The sequence below is a fragment of the Rana temporaria genome, chromosome 2, assembly GCF_905171775.1.
Source record: "Rana temporaria chromosome 2, aRanTem1.1, whole genome shotgun sequence".
NCBI classification, from domain to species: domain Eukaryota; kingdom Metazoa; phylum Chordata; class Amphibia; order Anura; family Ranidae; genus Rana; species Rana temporaria.
This window is the reverse complement of record NC_053490.1, coordinates 536,060,689-536,081,740: the sequence shown is the minus strand read 5'-3', so window position 1 is coordinate 536,081,740 and position 21,052 is coordinate 536,060,689. Positions and strand designations below refer to the sequence as shown.

Here is a 21,052-nt window from a genome sequence, read left to right as displayed (position 1 = left end):
ATTACAAGGAATGTAAACATCCTTTGTAATAGGAATCACTGTGACAGGTCCTCTTTATGGAGAGATGTGGGGTCAATAAGACCCCACATCTCTCCTCCAGGCTTACAAGCATTAGATCGGTGAAAAAAATTCACCGATCTAATTCGGACAGCCGCGGTTGCGGCTTTGTTTACTTCCGGGTACCGGACGTGACGTCATAACGTCGCGCCCGGACCTCCGACGGTCATCTCTTTGCTTTCCCAGCAAGCGCCGGCCGATTCGCTCTCTGGGCCCCCCGATGGCACGGGAGAGCCCGGAGAAGCGGCGGGAGGGGGGGACGTCCCCTCTCAACACCTATAAGAGCGATCAAGCGGCGGAACCTCCAATATATAACATTGAACAACCAACCGATCAGTGACCCACAAACAACAAATAACTATATACAATAGAAGTCTTAAACGTAGCCAGGCCAGGATCATCAACATGAGATCAGCAGATGGGGTAAGGAACGGGACAGGAGAGGGAGAGGATGGATGGGATCAGACTGCAGGGGCAGGGATGCAAGGTAACAGGTGGGACAGGATAGGGATCAGGACAGGGAGACAGGATCAGGTACACAGGTAACAGGTTCAGGGTACAGGAACAGCTACAGGCAGCAGGTACTTATCAGGGCACAAGGACGATACCAAGGCAACTTGTGTGTGTGAGAGTTGCCAGGTATTTATACACATCTCCTGCAATTAGGCTCAGGTGACTCTTGACCGCAGGAGAAAATGTGCTGCAGCTCCACACTTCCAGAAAACACCCGCTGGTGGACACCGGTACTGCGGCCCATGGATCTAACGGGGCCACCAGCAGGTGAAATCCTTTATCACAGATCCTGGCTGTTACCGTGTTTCCCCGAAAATAAGACGTACTCCGAAAATAAGCCGTAGCGGGATTTCGACGCAAGATCGAAATATAAGACACCCCTCCGAAAATAAGACGCAGTGATGGCGTGTCGAATCCCCGATAATAAGACGTAGCGATGGCGTGTCGAATCCCCCGAAAATAAGACGTAGCAATGGGCGTGTCGTATGCGGCGCGGAGCGGTAAACAACACGTGATACGGTAGTACTGTACTGGTGCGGAGCTCAGAGCTGTAAAGAAGTGAGGAGAAGCTCTGTACCACCTCTCTCACCCCACACAAACACCAGGGGATAGGGGGAAAAGCTGCTACTGAGCCCAAAGAGATCACCCCAGCTCCACTGTGCTCCACTCTCAGTCTACAGGTGGACAGAGGAAATTCCAAGAAGCGCAAGTGTGGTTCAGGTAGGCAACCTTTATTTTCTGAGCTGGAAGACATGATTAGTGAATGGGTTGCTGACAGGAGAGCAAAGGCTTTGGTTGTGCGCAGGGCTGATATTCAAACATTTGCCCGTGAAATGGCACCACAATTCGACATATAAGACACCCCCCGAAAATAAGCCATAGTGTGATTTTTTGAGGGGAAAAAAATATAAGACGGTGTCTTATTTTTGGGGAAACACGGTAGTAGAAGACTCCCGCTGGTAGACACCGGTACTGCGATCCACAGAACCAACAGTGAACCCTTTCCTGATACAGGTAATGGTAACCAGAGTGAGTCACTGTGGAAACTAGTTATTGGTAATTAACCTACAGCTAAGCAGCTCAGAGCAGCTCAGAGCACTGAAATAAAAGAGCGACCCGTAAGTAGCAGAAGCCAGCCATGACACCATGGCCCCATTAAATTATACAGGGGCAGACTGCCATAAGTAAATTCCTCCCTACCCCAACAAGGATTGAATGGGGCCATGGCACATATTTGTACAATGAAGATGATTCGGTGGGGGGTGCTTTTGGAGGAGATGCTGTGTGGTTTATGGCCATCTAGTGGAGATCGCTCGAACAGAGCAGAGGTAAGTATCCGACTGGGTGGGCTGCAGTCAAGAGGTGGGGTTTTGCCTTAAGGCAGGGTTCGACAAATCCCGGTCGCCAGGTCGCCATGGCGACTAGAAATAGGGTCCTGGCGACTTGGCTTGGAAGGGGGGCAAAAAAAAAAAAAAAAAATATTTTTTTTGTGAGCTGGCGCCATCTGGTGGTGAGCCGTTGGTATTACAAGTTATTACCACCATATGTGTAAGCTGGCGCCATCTGGTGGTGGCTGTTGGTATTACAAGTTAAGCATTACAAGTTAAACAGCCATTCTAATGTAATTTTTCACTATTTTCACTGCCATCTTCTTCCCTCTAATTAGAACCCCCAAACATTATATATATTTTTTATCCTAACACCCTAGAGAATAAAATGGCGATCGTTGCAATACTTTCTGTCACGCCGTATTTGCGCAGCGGTCTTACAAGCGCACTTTTTTTAGTGAAAAAATTACACTTTTTTTAATTTACAAATAAGACAACAGTAAAGTTAACCCCATTTTTTTTTAATATTATGAAAGATAATGTTACGGCGAGTAAATTCATACCCAACATGTCACCCTTCAAAATTGCGTCCGCTCGTGGAATGCCGACAAACTTTTACCCTTTAAAATCTTCATAGGCGACGTTTAAAAAAAAATCTACAGGTTGCATGTTTTGAGTTACAGAGGAGGTCTAGGGCTAGAATTATTGCTCTCGCTCTACCAATCGCGGCGATACCTCACATGTGTGGTTTGAACACCTTTTACAAATGCGAGCGCTGCTCACGTATGTGTTCGCTTCTGCGCGCAAGCTCGTCGGGACGGGGCGTGTTTTCTGGCTCCTAACTTTTTTAGCTGGCTCCTAGATTCCAAGCAAATTTGTCAACCCTTGCCTTAAGGCTCCGTTCACACTGGATGCTGTGCAAATTCGCACCGAAGCCGCATCGGAGATACGTGAAACGGCTCCCTAGAGAGCCATTCACATTCTCCTGCTATTGCGAAATTTGATGCGGAGGCCCCACATCCAATTCGCAATAGTGTGAACCCCGGCCTTAAAGCGGTGGTTCACCCTGCTGAACAACATTTCAGCATAAAATTCGGCATCGTAGCGCGAGCTACAGTATGCCGGTCTTACATTTTTTATCCCCGTACTCACTGTTTAATCCTACCTAGACGATTCCGTCTGCCCACGGGGAATGGGCGTGCCTATGGAGAGGGAGGATGATTGACGGCCGACTCTGGCACGTCACGCTCCCCGAAGACAGCCGGAGTAGGTCTCGGCTCTTCACGGCGCCTGCGCACAGGCTATGCGCAGGCGCCGTGAAGAGCCAAGCCTATTTCGGCTATTTCCGGAGAAGCGTGGCGTGCCAGAGCCGGCCGTCAATCACTTTCCGTCTGGATTGGAACGCCCATTCCCCGTGGGCAGACGGAATCGTCTAGGTAGGATTAAACAGTGAGTACGGGATAAAAAATGTAAGACCGACATACTGTAGCTCGCGCTACGATGCCGAATTTTATGCTAGAATACATTTTTTTTTTTTTTTTTTTTTTTTTAATAGGGTGAACCCCCGCTTTAAGGATAACTTATCAAAGTTACAGTTGTCCTTTAAAGTAGGAGGCGTGATTTTATGTCACCAAAATAGTACTCTGTGTGTGGACACCTGTAGGTGGGCATGACCCTGTGTCACGTATCACTTCCCGATCGGATGGATGTCAATGGCATGACCTCGTGTCACACTGATCGCACTTTGTGTTTTTGGATACATGTAGATGGCATGATCCCGTGAACCTGTAGTAGCACTTTGTGTTTTTGGATACATGTAGATGGCATGACTTTGTCTTGTAGTATTAGCACCTTTATGTTTAGATACATATAGATAGTCTGACCTCTTGTGGGTTCTCTCTGTGTTGTCCATAGGCTGTGGTAAAGTTTGCAGATGTATTCCCCTTGCTGTTAGGGGACAGATTCTGAACCTGGGTGTTTGATGATAACAGAAGCTGAATGTCATACTGTCAGCCGCTATAAAAAAAACTCAGGCCCAGATTCTCGAAGGCGTTACGACGGCGCAACACCATTAGCGCCGTCGTAACACCTCATCTGGCCCCGGGTATCTATGCGACTGATTCTTAGAATCAGTTGCGCATAGGTACCCATTAGATCTGACAAGCGTAAGGCTGTTACGCTGTCAGATCTTAAAAGTAATTTTTTTTTCCCGCCGCTAGGTGTCGCATCGTCGCTTTTCCCCCGTCGTCTATGCAAATGAGGTAAGTACGGCGATTCCCGAACATACGCGAGGTCGACGCAGCGAATTAACGTCGTTTGCGTAGCGTACCCGACGCGTAAGGTTGCCCCTGCTAATTAGCAGGCGCAACCGATGTTAACTATGGCCGTCGTTCCCGCGTCGAATTGAATAAAAATTACGTCGTTTGCGTAAGACGTCCGTGAATGGCACTGGACGCCATTCACGTATACATCTAAGCAAATGACGTCGGGGCGACGTCATTTAGCGCAATGCACGTCGGGTAATTTACCCGACGGAGCATGCGCAGTACGCTCGGCGCGGGAGCGCGCCTAATTTAAATGGTGCCCGCCCCATTTGAATTGGGCGGGCTTGCGCCGAGCAATCTAACGCTACACCGCCGCAAGTTTACAGGTAAGTGTTCTGAGAATCAGGATTTAAACCTGTAGACCTGCGGCGGTGAAACGTAGAGCTCATACATTACGCTGCCCAGGAGCAACGCTAATGTATGAGAATCTGGGCCTCAGAGTATACGGCACAATCACAGGTGTGCACAAACACAGTGGCCCAGATTCTCGTACAATTGCGCAAAACTGGGCGGGCGTAACGTATCTGATTTACGTTACGCCGCCGCAAGTTTTACAGGCAAGTGCTTTATTCTCAAAGAACTTGCCTGTAAAGTTGTGGCGGCGTAGCGTAAATCACCCGGCGCAAGCAGGCCAAAATTCAAATTAGCCGGGTAGGGGGCGTGGAGCATTTAAATTAAGCTCGTTCCCGCGCCGAACGTACTGCGCATTCGCCGTCCGTAAAATATCCCAGTGTGCATTGCTCCAAATGACGTTGCAAGGACGTCATTGGTTTCGACGTGAACGTAAATGGCGCCCACTCCAGACCCATTCACGGACGACGTAAATTTACAAATTTCGACGCGGGAACGACGGCCATACTTTTTGGCTCATATACCCAGGGGCAACTTTACGCCGGGACAAGCCTAACGTAAACGTCGTAACTTCACTGCGTCTGCCGCGCGTACGTTCGGGAATTTGCGTATCTAGCTAATTTGCATACTCGACGGGGAAAACGACGGAGGCAACCTAGTGGGCAAAAAAATATTGCATTTAAGATCCGACGGCGTAAGAGCCTTACGCCTGTCGGATCTAATGGTTATCTATGCGTAACTGATTCTAAGAATCAGTCGCATAGATACGACGGCCCAGATTAGGACTTACGACGGCGCACATGGCGTTGCGCCGTCGTAAGCCCTTTGAGAATCTGGGTCAGTATCCCTATAAAGTCCTATAACATGGTGCTAAATTATCACACATTTTTGGGACCATTGTCATTTTCACAGCGAAAAGTGCTATAAAAAGGCACTGATTACTGTGAAAATTACAATTGCAGTTTAGGAGTTAACCACTAGGGGGCGCTGTAGGGGTTAAGTGTGACCTCATATGTGTTTCTAACTGTAGGGGGGCGGGGCCGGACGTGTGACATCAGTGATCGTCTTTCCCTATATCAGGGAACAGACGATCACTGACATTGCCACAATGAAGAACGGGGAGAGGTGTGTTTACACACACCTCTCCCCGTTCTTCAGCCCCTGTGACCGATCGCGGGACACCGGGGGCACTCGGGTCCCGCGGTCGCGGAGCTTCGGGCCGGGTCTTGAGCGTGCCCCGCCGGCGGCGCGCTCGCGACCCCACGGCTGGGCTCTTAAAGAGGACGTGCAGGTACGTGCTTGTGCCCAGCCGTGCCCTTATATCGGCGTGAAGGGGTCCTTAAGTGGTTAATCGGCAGCTAAATGTGCACTCACATCAATCCACAAGAAGGAACGCTTGTAATGTAACAGCAGCCGCATCAACATGCGATTCATCCCTCAGTGGTCCGGGATGTCAGCAGCAGTACCGCATTGGTGGAATGAGCCAAAGGTTTGACAAAAGGAGGCGATTGGTGCTCCGAAATGTGTTACCTAGGCAACGGATCGTCCTGGGTGTGACGTCCAGAGATAAAATGATAATTCTTCCGCTCTGCAAGACTCTGGTCCGGCCGCACCTGGAGTATGCTGTCCAGTTTTGGGCACCAGTCCCCAGGAAGGATGTACTGGAAATGGAGAGAGTACAGAGAAGGGCAACAAAGCTAATAAAGGGTCTGGAGGATATTAGTTATGAAGAAAGGTTGTGAGCACTTTTTTGCGGAAGGGAGTTTAACAAGACACGTGGCCGCTCATTAAACTTTTAAGAAAATACGTTTAACCTTAACCACTTAAGCCCCGGACCATTTATCTAGTTAAAGGCCGGGCCCCTTTTTGCGATTCGGCACTGCGTCGCTTTAACTGACAATTGCGCGGTCGCGCCACGTGGCTCCGAACCAAAATTGGCGTCCTTTTTTTCCCCCCACAAATAGAGCTTTCTTTTGGTGGTATTTGATCAGCGCGCGCTCGCGACCCGCGGCTGGGCTCTTAAAGAGGACGTATATATACGTCCATGTGCCCAGCCGTGCCATTCTGTCGACGTATATAGTCGTGCGGCGGTCCTTATGTGGTTAAACTACGTAGAGGGTTCTTTACTGTAAGAGCGGCAAGGATGTGGAATTCCCTTCCACAGGCGGTGGTCTCAGCGTGGGGCAAGAAACTATTAGATAAGCACCTGAACGACCACAACATACAGGGATATACAATCTAACACTGACATATAATCACACACATAGGTTGGACTTGATGGATTTGTGTCTTTTTTCAACCTCACGTACTATGTAACTGTGGGCCAGATTCACGAGCGAGTTATGCTGGCGTATCTATTGATACGCCGCGTAATTTCAAAGTTGCGCCGTCGTATCTCTGCGCGGTATTCTGGGAACAAGATGCGCCTAAAATATGGCTTCAGCCGACCGATGTAAGTCTTAGTACGCCGTCGTATCTAGGGTGCATATTTACGCTGGCCGCTGGGGGCGCTTCCATAGATTTACGCATTGAATATGTAAATGAGCTAGATACGCCGATTCACGAACGTACTTGTGGCCGCTACGCCGTTTACGTAAGGCTTACGTCCGGCGAAAAGTTACCCCTGCTATATGAGGCGTAGGTAATGCAAAGAATGGACAAGCGTATCTTTTTACATCGTTTACGTAAGTCGTACGTGAATGGGGCTGTGCGTAGGTTACGTTCATGTCACAGGCATTGGGCCTGGCATATCTTATGGAGTAAATTCTACGTGATACTGAGCATGCGCCATTCGTTAGGCGCGTCATTTACGTGGGGTCACGATTCATTTACATACAACACGCCCTCTACCAGCCTATTTTGAATTAGGCGGGCTTACGCCGGCCCATTTACGCTACGCCGCCGCAACTTATGGTGCAAGTGCTTTGTGAATACTGCACTTGCCCGTCTAAGTTGCAGAGGCGTAGCGTAAATAGGATACGCTACGCCCGCACAAAGTTACGCGCTCGTACGTGAATCTGGCCCTATGTATATAACTTCCTCTTCCGCACTCCACGGTGGTTCCACCACAGCTGACGAGTGGCACTCTGGCTCATCCATCAATGAGTTTCTGCTACTGCTGCCGGCATCAAGGAATCACGCTCATGGGGCGGGGGGCACTTTGGCCTTTTCAACTTGGGTTCTAAAGGACCTTATCCGTTCTCCAGGTTCTGAACTGTCTGTAGTTCCCTTAACTTGTCTCCCACCATCTCTTGTGGAACTACAAGACCCAACATCTTGCTGGCAGGATAGGCTGGAATTTGTAGTTCCACAACAGCTGGGAAACCTTTTAAGTGTGTCCAAACCCAGGAACAAAAATATAATATATTTCAGCTTATTACTCCTTAGGTGTGGTAGCTGCATTCGATTTTTTTAAGGCTAAGTACATTTTAGTATTCGGTAATTTTTATTGGTAAATTTCAGGTAATGCATATCAAACAAATACTAATGTCTAATAGAATGATTATCCGTCAATAGTGATGGCCTTAGAGCGTGTTCAGATCAGACCCGCCAGAAAACCGTCACTGCACACCGCCAATCATAGACAGTGAGGCAAAGGCCTATTCTCAGGCCTCTTTCTGCTTTGAATGTTATCATTGGTTGATCTTGATGGCTAGCAATGGACTTGGGCATGCTTGGATCGAACCCACCTCGAAGCCGGCACTGCACACCACCAATCATAGGCAGCTGCACATACACACGCTGCCTATGATTGGTGGTGTGCAGTGCCAGGTTCTTGGCGGGTTCGATCCAAACACGCCCCGAGTTCATCGCTAGCTGTCAAGATCAACCAATGATAACATTCAAAGCAGAAAAAAGCCTGTAAATAGGCCTTTGCTCTTACCCCACCCCCTTCAATATAACCAGTCTAGGAGTGCCGTTGTATAGTATGGGGTAAGTAGGGCGTTTGGTGCGATGATGAAACTCTAAGCTTGGACTCCAAAAGCGCCTTTAGACTCTTTAAGTGCCCTATCAGGTAGTTAGTCCAAGGTTCCCAGATCTTTTCAAACTTAATCGGGTCGAACAGTATCACCGGAAACCTCCACGACACCTGGGCCACCAAAAATACAAAAGGAGATCAATTTCCACGTGCATCGTGAAGCTTCTAAAATTGGGCGGCCCAGTAGGGCCTCTTGTGGATTCTTTTTAAGGTTTATGCCCGTAAGCAAGTAGAGAAAATTATATAACCTTATATACGGCTTTTGGGCACTCCCACCAAATATGGAGAAATTAACCATCTTGAAAGCAGCATCTAAAGCAGTGGTTCTCAACCTGGGGGTCGGGACCCCCTCGGGGGTCGAATGAGGATTTGCCAGGGGTCACCAAATCCCGGGCTGTTCCTGAAGCCCGCACCGCTCTTCCAGCCTTTTCGCAGCCCCCCAGCAGGGCTGTCCCTGCAGTCGCCCAGCTGGGCTGTTCCTGGAGCCCGTGGCCGCCCACTCAGCCTCTTTACAGCTGCCCATTCAGATCACAGCATGGCTGGGGGAAACAGACTAGCTGACTGATGAGGAATGTCAAGTGAGAGGGGCTGGAGGAGACCCAATCTCCTGATTTCGGCATAGGTGTCACTGCTGCAAGGCACTACAGAGCCGGAGACACAGTAAAGCTGAGACACAGTGATTACCACTATCTGTGATTAGAGTTGTCAATAAAAGTCCCCACTACAGTTCTCAGATTAGCAGATGACCTTGATCAAGAGCACCTACGTTGGCTGATCAAAACTCCCCCCAGCACTGCCACTCATCCCATTTCCCCACCCCCTCACCAAGGCGTAAGATGAGGAATAAAAATAGAGAATATATGGAAGGGAGAGAAAAAGAGGGGGAGGAACAAAGAAAATGGGAGAGAAAGAATAGGAAAGATGGCTACCTGGAGAGGGATGGGGAAAAAAACAAGAAATTAGCATAGAGAGAGATAAAAAGGAAAGAAAGGAGAATGAAGAGAGTGGTACACCCTAAAATGTACCATAAGGGGTTTAATACTGTATGAGTGTAAAGGGACTCAAGGAGCGCTAAATATCTCTAGGTTAGGGACGCAAATTACTTGTCTTAGGTGCTGACCCCCCATGCTACGAAAATCATTTTACTGTTGGGGGTCCCCACAGCTTGGGAAATTTTATCAAGGGGTCACGGGACTAGAAAGGTTGAGACCCACTGATCTAAAGCAACGTAGAGAGCCTCCCAGGATGTAGGAGGTCAGTCTTGTTGGGACCATATCCCCCCCCCCCCTTTAAATAGAAGAATTCCCAGGCTCAATATAACCAGTCTATGAGCGCAGTTAAGGAAGAAGAAGAGGAAAAGAAAAAGGGTATAGTACAGGGCAAGTAGGGTGTTTGGTGCGGTGATGAAACTCTAAGCTTGGACTCCAAAAGCGCCTTTAGACTCTACAAGTGCCCTATCAGGTAGAATCCAAGGATCCCAGATCTTTTCGAACTGTGGAATTTTATCATTGAGGTTGGCTGAGAGCTTCTCATTGATCATCATCCAGGAAAGCTTGGCCTTAATCAGGTTGATTAATCGGGGAACATCCACGACACCTGGGCCGCCAAAAATACAAAAGGAGATCAATTTCCACGTGCATTGTGAATCTTCTAAAATTGGGACAGCCCAGCAGGGCCTCTTGTGGATTCTTTTTAAGGTTTATGCCCGTTAGCGAGTAGAGAAAATGAAATACCCTTATCCAAAACCTACGGGCTTTTGGGCACTCCCACCAAAAAGGGAGGAACGAACCATCTTGGAAGCAGCCTCTAAAGCAACGTGGAGAAGCTCCCGGGATGTAGGAGGTCAGTCTTGTTGGGACCATATACCACCGCCCCACCTCCCCCCCTTAAAAAGAAGAATTCCCAGGCTCAATATAACCAGTCTAGGAGTGCAGTTAAGGAAGAAGAAAAGGAAAGGAAAAAGGGTATAGTACAGGGTAAGTGTGGTGTTTGGTGCGATGATGAATATCTAAGCTTGGACTCCAAAAGCGCCTTTAGACTCTACAAGTGCCCTATCAGGTAGTTAATCCAAGGTTCCCAGATCTTTTCGAACTGTGGAATTTTATCATTGAGGATGGCTGAGAGTTTCTCGTTGATCAATATCCAGGATCGCTTGGCCTTAATCAGGTCGAACAGTATCACGGGGAACCTTCAGGCCTCCACAACACCTAGGCCACCAAAAATACAAAGGAGATCAATTTCCACATGCATCGTGAAGCTTCTAAAATTGTGAGGCTCAGGGGGGGTTCTTGTGGATTCTTTTTAAGATATATGCCCATTAGCGAGTCGAGAAAATGGTATACCCTTATCCAGAATCTACGGGCTTTTGGGCACTCCCACCAAAAAGGGAGGAATGAGCCATCTTGGAAGCAGCTTCTAAAGCAACGTGGAGAAGCTCCCGGGATTTAGGAGGTCAGTCTTGTTGGGACCATATACCACCTCCCCCCCTTAAATAGAAGAATTCCCAGGCTCAATATAACCAGTCTAGGAGTGCAGTTGAGGAAGAAAAAAAGGAAAGGAAAAAGGGTATAGTACAGGGTAAGTAAGGTGTTTAGTGCGATGATGAATCTCTAAGCTTGGACTCCAAAAGCGCCTTTAGACTCTACAAGTGGCCTATCAGGTAGTTAATCCAAGGTTCCCAGATCTTTTCGAACTGTGGAATTATATCATTGGGGATGGCTGAGAGTTTCTCGTTGGTCATTATCCAGGATCGCTTGGCCTTAATCAGGTCAAACAGTATCACCGGAAACCTTCACGTCACCTGGGCCACCAAAAATACAAAAGGAGATCAATTTCCAACGTGCATCGTGAAGCTTTTAAAATTGGGCGGCGCAGTAGGGCCTGTTGTGGATTATTTTTAAGGTTTATGTCCATTAGCGAGTAGAGAAAATGATATACCCTTATCCAGAATCTACGGGCTTTTGGGCACTCCCACCAAAAAGGGAGGAACGAACCATCTTGGAAGCAGCCTCTAAAGCAACGTGGAGAAGCTCCCGGGATGTAGGAGGTCAGTCTTGTTGGGACCATATACCACCGCCCCACCTCCCCCCCTTAAATATAAGAATTCCCAGGCTCAATATAACCAGTCTAGGAGTGCAGTTAAGGAAGAAGGAAAGGAAAGGAAAAAGGGTATAGTACAGGGTAAGTAAGGTGTTTGGTGCGATGATGAATCTCTAAGCTTGGACTCCAAAAGAGCCTTTAGACTCTATCAGGTAGTTAATCCAAGGTTCCCAGATCTTTTCGAACTGTGGAATTTTATCATTGAGGATGGCTGAGAGTTTCTCGTTGATCATTATCCAGGATCGATTGGCCTTAATCAGGTCGAACAGTATCACGGGGAACCTTCAGGCCTCCACGACACCTAGGCCACCAAAAATACAAAGGAGATCAATTTCCACATGCATTGTGAAGCTTCTAAAATTGGGAGGCTCAGGAGGGGGTTCTTGTGGATTCTTTTTAAGATTTATGCCCATTAGCGAGTCGAGAAAATGGTATACCCTTATCCAGAATCTACTGGCTTTTGGGCACTCCCACCAAATATGGAGGAACAAACAATCTTGGAAGCAGCCTCTAAAGCAACGTGGAGAGGCTTTCCAGGATGTAGGAGGTCAGTTTTGTTGGGACCATATACCAGCCCCCCCCCCCCTTAAATAGAAGAATTCCCAGGCTCAATATAACCAGTCTAGGAGTGCAGTTGAGGAAGGAAAAAAGGAAAGGAAAAAGGGTATAGTACAGGGTGAGTAAGGTGTTTGGTGCGATGATTAATCTCTAAGTTTGGACTCCAAGAGCACCTTTAGACTCTACAAGTGGCCTATCAGGTAGTTAATCCAAGGTTCCCAGATCTTTTCGAACTGTGGAATTTTATCATTGAGGATGGCTGAGAGTTTCTCGTTGATCATTATCCAGGATCGCTTGGCCTTAATCAGGTCAAACAGTATCACAGGGAACCTCCACGACACCTGGGCCGCCAAAAATACAAAAGGAGATCAATTTCCACGTGCATCGTGAAGCTTTTAAAATTGGGCGGCTCAGTAGGGCCTCTTGTGGATTATTTTTAAGGTTTATGTCCATTAGCGAGTAGAGAAAATGATATACCCTTATCCAGAATCTACGGGCTTTTTGGCACTCCCACCGAATATGGAGGAACGAAACCATCTTGAAAGCAGTCTCTAAAGCAACGTGGAGAGGCTTCCGGGATGTAGGAGGTCAGTCTTGTTGGGACCATATAGGACAGGAACTGTGTCACTGGCAGGACTACCAGGTGAAAAGAAAGGACATAAAGTTTTAAAAAGAAAGCTAATGCAGCCACCACATGTAAGGACTGGTAAACTGCAATATATTACATTTTGTTTTTGGTTTTTACACATTCAGTAATCTTACTTCTGTTCTAGAGGCATAAGTCACGTCTTTGTTTAGCAGGTCTCTACTAGTAGTCCCATGTAGTTGTAGTTGTGTCCTGTTTGGTTAGTGTTTTTGTCTATTAAGTAAATCCTTCTGTGTCTCCTCTGTTAGTTCATATGTAGTATTTCAGCCCTGTTACTTGTCAGTGTTTTTGTCTGGGTATGATCTGGTCCGGCAGTGGTTATTTATATAGAGAAGAGATTAAATGCTTTATATGTCTTATGATCACTGATACAGTATTTGGGTGTTAGTAGGTCAGGAGAGGAGTGGATAGGTTGGGGAGTTGTAGTATAGTCCGTTCTTTGATCTTGGGGTGATGGTTGCATGTTGTTACCTAAAAAACCCTTGTACTTAATTTTACATCATTCAACAGCAAAGCCAGCCCATCATCCTAAGCTATTTATTTAATTATAAGTGGATAGATTATTATTATTATTGTGATCACATTTCAAGTACAATAAAATAGAACCAGTGATCTGACGATATGGTTCCGGCTATCGAGATGGTTCCTGTAAGGACTGCGCAGGTGCAATCCTTTCCGACGGAAATCACCGAACCTCCAGGGCGACGTGGAATTTGAGGTAAGTGGCCAGTCGGCCTCACGTCCTCGCTCCGCTCGCTCGGCCTCCTGGCTCTTTTTTTAACATCCTCCAATCCACGGGGATGTTAAGGAATTAGCCTGGATGCTGGCCGAGGTTCGGAGATTTCCATCGGCAAGGATTGCGCCTGCGCAGTCCTTACAGGAACCATCTCGATAGGGGAACCATAACGACAAGTCACCGGCTTACATCAGGTTTTCCCATGAGAGTGCCCCCTTACATCGGGTGTCCCCATCAGAGTGCCCCTTACATAAAGTGTCTTCATCAGAGTGATCCCAAACATAAGGTGTCCCCACCAGAGGACCTCCTTAGATCAGCTGCCCCCATCAGAGTACCCGCATACATCAGGTGTCCCCCTTCAGAGTACTCCTATAAAAAGGTTGCCTCATTACAGTGCCCCCTTACATCAGGTATCCCCCATTAGAGTGTCCCTTTACATAAGGTGTCTCCATCAGAGTGCCTCCATACATCTTAGATCAGGTGTCCCCATCAGCGTGCCCCCTTACATCAGGTGTCCCCATCAACGTGCCCCCTTACATCAGGTGTCCCCATCAACGTGCCCCCTTACATCAGGCATCCCCATCATCGTGCCCCCTTACATCAGGCATCCCCATCAGAGTGCCCCCATAAATCTGTTGTCCCCACTGGAGTACTCCCTTAGATCAGTTTCCCCCATCAAACTACTCCCTTATATCAAGTGTTCCCATCAGAGTGCCCCCTTACATCAGGTGTCCCCATCACAATGCCCCTTATATAAGGTGATCCTATCAAGGTATCCTCTTACATAAGAAGTCTCCATCAGAGTGCCCCCAAACATCAGGTACCCCATACATGAAGTTCCTCCATCAGTGTTCCCTCATACATCAGATTCCTCCATACACCAGACTCCCCCATCAGAGTGCCCACATACATCAGATTTCCCCACCAGAGTGCCCACATACATCAGGTTCCCCCATCAAAGTGCCCCCATGCATCAGGAACCCCCATCAAAGTGCCCCCATGCATCAGGAACCCCCATCAGAGTGCCCCCATAAATCAGATTTCCCCCAACAGAGTGCCCACATACATCAGATTCCCCTAACAGAGTGCCCCCATACTTGAAGTTCCTCCATCAGTGTACCCCCATACATCAGATTCCTCCATACATCAGACTCCCCCATAAGAGTGCCCACATACATCAGATTCCCCCATCAGAGTGCCCACATACATCAGATTCCCCCATCAGAGTGCCCCCATACATCAGATTCCCCCATCAGAGTGCCCCCATACATCAGATTCCCCCATCAGAGTGCATACATACATACATACATACATACATACATACATACATACATCAGATTCCTCCATACATCAGATTCCCCCATCAGAGTGCCTCCATACATCAGATTCCCCCATACATCAAATTCCCCTATCAGAGTGCCCCCATACACCAGATTCCCCCATCAGAGTGCCCCCATACACCAGATTCCTCCATCAGAGTGCCCCCATACATCAGATTCCCCCATCAAAATGCCCATATACATCAGACTCCTCCATACATCAGACTCCCCCCATCAGAGTGCCCAATACATCAGATTCCCCTATCAGAGTGCCCCCATAATCAGATTCCCCTAACAGAGTGCCCCCATACAGCAGATTCCCCGATCAGAGTGCCCACATACATCAGATTCCTCCATACATCAGACTCCCCCATATATCAGACTCCCCCATCAGAGTGCCCCCATAATCATATTCCCCTAACAGAGTGCCCATATACAGCAGATTCCCCCATCAGAGTGCCCCCATAATCAGATTCCCCCATCAGAGTGCCCCCTTAAATAATGTGTACCCATCAGTGCCCCATTTATCAGATTTTTCAATTAGATTCTCACTATATATCAGTAGAAAATATATATAAGTACTCGCGTTATGTGAAAAAAAAAAACTGATAAAAAAAAGTCCAAAATCTTTTAAAAAATCACATAAAAAGTGTTCAGTGCTCCAAAATCCTTAGAAAGAGTGCAGAAGTGCTTCAAGTAAACATGCCGTGCAGTGCGCCCCATATAGAGGGAGCCCCATATATTCAGCAAAGAGACAGCTCCATATAGTTAGCAAAGAGACATCCCAATCTAGCAAAGAGACATCCCCATATATTCAGCAAAGAGGCATCTCAATTCAGCAAAGAGGGAGCCCCATATATTCAGCAAATAGACATCCCAATCTAGCAAAGAGACATCCCAATATAACAAAGAGACATCCCCATATATTCAGCAAAGAGACATCTCAATTCAGCAAAGAGACATCCCACTCTAGCAAAGAGACATCCCAATATAACAAAGAGACATCCCCATATATTCAGGAAAGAGACAGTTTCATATAGTTAGCAAAGAGACATCCCAATCTAGCAAAGAGACATCCCCATATATTCAGCAAAGAGGCATTTCAATCCAGCAAAGAGGGAGCCCCATATATTCAGCAAAGAGACATCCCAATCTAGCAAAGAGACATCCCAATATAACAAAGAGACATCCCCATATATTCAGCAAAGAGACATCTCAATTCAGCAAAGAGACATCCCACTCTAGCAAAGAGACATCCCAATATAACAAAGAGACATCCCCATATATTCAGGAAAGAGACAGTTTCATATAGTTAGCAAAGAGACATCCCAATATGGCAAAGAGACATTCCCATATATTCAGCAAAGAGGCATCACAATCCAGCAAAGAGGGAGCCCCATATAGTCAGCAAAGAGACATCCCAATCTAGCAAAGAGACATCCCCATATATTCAGCAAAGAGACATCCCAATCTAGCAACAAGTTATCCCAATATAGCAAAGAGACATTCCCATATATTCAGGAAACATACATCTCTATCCAGCAAACAGGGAGTCCCTATATATTCAGCAAAGAGACATCCCAATCTAGCAATGAGACATCCATTTGAGTGCATATGCTCACTCACATTGGCTCACCTTGCTAGTTACTACAGCTGCAACAACTCTGTCTTTATGGTCCTTCCTGCCGGGTTATCATTGCGATCAACAGCTCCATCGGGACTTGGTCACACCTGCAGCTGATCGCATGGCCCCCTAGTTTATGATGGAAGGAAACAGTGCCGATCCCCATACATCGCATTCTTTTTTTTTTTTTTCATTAGAACTTTATTGAACTGTCACAAGTGTCATTTTCATTCAAATTAGCTAACTGACTGCTTCCTGTGTCAGTTTGTTTTTGGATTGAAGAATGATGTTGGAACCCTGGGGCAGATTCTCGTAGATCGCCGCATCTCTGCGGCGGCGTAACGTATCTCATTTACGTTACGCCGCCGCAAGTTTTACGGGCAAGTGCTTGATTCACAAAGCACTTGCCTGTAAAGTTGCGGCGTCGTAGCATAAATCCCCCGGCGCAAGCGCGCCTAATTCAAATGATCCGGGTAGGGGGCGTGGATTATTTAAATTAGGCGCGTTCTCGCGCCGAACGTACTGCGCATGCGCCGTCCCTAAAATTTCCCAACGTGCATTGCGCTAAATGACGTCGCAAGGACGTCATTGGTTTCGACGTGAATGTAAATGGCGTCCAGCCCTATTCACGGACGACTTACGCAAACAACGTAAATTTTCAAATTTCGACGCGGGAACGACGGCCATACTTAACATTGACTGCGCCTCATATACTCAGGGGCAACTTTACGCGTCGCAAATCTAACGTAAACGTCGTAACTTCACTGCGTCGACCGCGCGTAGGTTCGGGAATTCGCGTATTTTGCTAATTTGCATACTCGATCGGGAAAACGACGGAGGCGACACCGAGCGGCGAAAAAAAAAAATTGCATTTAAGATCCGACAGCGTAAGAGCCTTACGCCTGTCGGAACTAATGGTTATCTATGCGTAACTGATTCTAAGATACGACGGCCCAGATTAGGACTTACGATGACGCACATGGCGTTGCGCCGTCTTAAGCCCTTTCAGAATCTGGGCCTCTGATTCTAAAATGAATAAATGTAACCCTCAGCATGTCAGGACAGCAGTCCTATACCCGCCGCCATGCTGTCCCCATGCACCTTGACCGTTGGCAATGCACAGAGCAGACCCAAGGCCTTTTCTGGCCACTGGTGACTTTGTGGATTTGTATTCTCATTCACCATCTGAGAAGCAGACGTCCAACTTACAGCTGACGCAGACCTCACAGAGGCCGGAAATAATCCGATTAAACAGATTTACAGGCATGATCCGGAGATCTGTGCACTGACACCCGGAATCTGCCAAACACAACTTCCTAATCCCATTAGTATAGTAGGCTGCGGTGTCCAGGCACGCAGAGCGACGGCAGATACAGATCCTATTGTGTTCTGCTTTCACCTAAATGCCCAGAACGTTAACCGGACGGCTACGACACCGGATGATTTATAAATGCATTATTCCCAGTGACATTTCCATGTTGTTAGGACTGCGGCAGAGCGAGACGGTGCTAAGCCGGCCATAGGCATTAGTGACAGTCTACCGATGACTGTTCTTTTTTGGTCAGATTAGGTGGTGTCTGTGGATGAACCAGACACCTGCAGCCTGTCACTCTTGGGGAGATAGGTTAGAAAAAGACAGTTCTGATTTCTCTTGTTCTTTGTTGTGACAAGGAAGTTCTTATGGGTAGAGGGTGAAGGATTAATCAGTGAGATAAAGACTTCATATGACTCCCCATAGGAAATTATCTATTCGTTTTATCCACCTGACTGCTCCATCTCTCTCCCCATCTTTAAGAACTCTTCCATTCTTTATTTCCGTCTGTCTTCTCCATCTCTTATTGGAATGAAAGTTTCCTATGGGTAGGAGGGGAGGGCTGGGTCAGTCTGAATAAGAATAGAAATTGGAGAATTCTTATGGATAGGAAGAGAGGGATGGAACAGTCAGGAAGAGAAGATGAATTCAATGGATAGGGGTTGAGGGATGAAGTGATCAGGTGGACAAGGGGCAAAGAAAAGTTCTCTTGGGTAGGAGGAAAGGGATAGAACAGTCAGATGGAGAAGGATTCTTATGGGTAGGAGGAGAGGGGAAGAGCAAATTTTATAACTGGAAATTCCATTTATAGAGGTTCTGGTAGAAGTACCAGGATAATAATTCTAGGAGGAAGACATGGCAATATCACAAGTGCAGAAGGCTTCTTGTTTTCTATATTTGATGTTTTTTTATTTTAGAGGTAGTGAGTTTTGTTTTTTAATGTGTGCGTGCCAATAATTGTTGCTTCAATTGTTGCTGTCCTTTTGCTGTACATGGCTCTTGTAGCAGTAGGTTACATATCCAGGCGGACAATGCTTCATCAATTACATGGAGTCAGTGTATTCTCAAATGACGAGTACCACTATTCTTCTTCTAACTCGTGGCCAGAGAAAGGTAAGACCACAAGTAGTAGTATGTCCCTTGCTCCGTGCTAGTATTGTGTGTTTTCTTTCCTTCCAGCACGTGGTACCAAGTAGTTGTGTCTAGAAGATGTAGTATTTCGTTTTATCCCTGTAGACCTCCTTGACTTTCTCTGTTGTATTGTCGTCTTTTTGTTTTTTAACATGACATTATTCCTTCCTCCCGGTGATGTTACACATAACTTTTGCTTTGTAACTGCCTGGTCTTCTGTAATATAAAGATGGCTTGATGACAACTGGTTAAAAAAGACAAAAGGGCTTTTAAGTGAGTTACTTGTGTATTGGTAGAGGAGATTAAGGCTAAATCCATTCACAATTTCACCATATGGCAAAACAATTTTGCACACTTGACCATTACACCTATACAAGCTCTTGTTGGACATCCCATTCCGAAATCATGGCCATTAATATGAAGTTGCCCATTAACCTTTTGTATCTTTAACAGCCTCCACTATCCTGGAAAGTCTTTCCAAAAGATTTTGGAGCGTGTCTGTGGAGAGTTTTGCCCATTCAGCCAAAAAGAGTAGTTGTCAGGTCAGGTACTGATGTTGGATAAGGCCCCCATACACACGACCGAGTTTCTCGGCAGAATTCAGCCAGAAACTCGGTCGGAGCAGGATTCTGGCGAGAAACTCGGTCGTGGGTACACTTTTCAGCGAGGAAGCCGACGAGGAACTCGTCGGGCCGAAAAGAGAACATGTTCTCTATTTTCTCGTTAGTCAATGGGAAAAGTCGGCCCGCCGAGTTCCTCGGCGGCTTCCACACTGAACTCGACGAGGAACTCGATGTGTTTGGCACGTCGAGTTCCTCGGTCGTGTGTACGGGGCCTCAGTAGACCTTGCTCACAATTGGTGTTGTTTGCAAATACACCTGCTACTGAGTCAAAACTAGAGTTCTCGAATAAGCTGGGGGCATGAGCTTTGCCTTTAAGGGAGCTGTAGGCAGTGGCGGCCACTCCATTAGGGGCACCCCCCTAATCCATGCGCCCGGCCCCTAATCTACATGCAGGGCAGCGGACGCATGGATTTCTAAGGTTTTTTTTTTTTGGAAGCACATGATTAGAGCCTGAGGCTCTAATGCACTTCAATAACGGGTGGGCTTAGGGCGCAGAGCCCTGAGCCCACCCAGTTGTGTGACAATAGAGAATTAGGCCCAGATTCACAGAGAGCAAGGCGCACATTACGCCGTCGTAGGGCAAACACTGTACGATACGCCAACGCAGTTCAGAGAGCCAAGCATTGCATTCAGCAAATCAAAAATTGGGAGAGAAAAAAATAATTGGTCAAAAAGGAATACGGATAAATATGACTGCAATTTATTAATTATCCACATAAAAACACATTAATAACACAAAAAGTGCCAGTATCTCCACAGCACTAGTAAAATTAGACGTAAACAAGGACAAGTGGCCACCACAATCATACACACAGCTTACATACACCTGCAGGAATCAAAGAACTGGGGCATGATAAAGAATATATAAATCACAGGGCTAGATTGAGGATAGTATAGCTGCAAAAAAATCTGTGAAGCTGGATACAGTTCCAATCAATTCTATCACCAGTTCATAGGGGACAAATTCCACATTCCACAGATTTTTTTGCAGCTATACTATCCTCAATCTAGCCCTGTGATTTATATATTCTTTATCATGCCCCAGTTCTTTGATTCCTGCAGGTGTATGTAAGCTGTGTGTATGATTGTGGTGGCCACTTGTCCTTGTTTACGTCTAATTTTACTAGTGCTGTGGAGATACTGGCACTTCTTGTGTTATTAATGTGTTTTTATGTGGATAATTAATAAATTGCAGTCATATTTATCCGTATTCCCTTTTGACCAATTCTTTTTTTCTCTCCCAATTTTTGATATGCAGTACTAATTCAGAGGAATGCAGATGGTAGTATTTAATATTATATCTATGACCACCATCAAATCGGATAAGATGATCTGGTTAGTGTGACTAATGCAGGATTGCCTCTTGTCACCTAACTCTGACTGCTTTGGATGAGTCACCATTGCCTATATTTTTGTGAATTATATTGCATTCAGCAAGCCAGTGCTCCCAAC

General features: G+C 46.7%; 1 protein-coding gene across 7 annotated transcripts in view; it reads left to right on the top strand.

Moving 5' to 3' along the window:
* The window catches only part of STXBP5L (syntaxin binding protein 5 like), a 413,558-nt gene that overhangs the window by 355,702 nt on the left and 36,804 nt on the right, over positions 1 to 21,052 (top strand). For 4 of the 7 annotated variants that reach the window (XM_040339195.1, XM_040339193.1, XM_040339192.1 and 1 more), the window contains one exon: positions 18,852 to 18,959. The exons of the other annotated variants lie outside the window; for them this stretch is intronic. In XM_040339195.1, the coding sequence (XP_040195129.1) occupies positions 18,852 to 18,959 (108 nt within the window). The remainder of the gene's footprint in view (positions 1 to 18,851; positions 18,960 to 21,052) is intronic. 7 annotated transcript variants of the gene reach the window in all.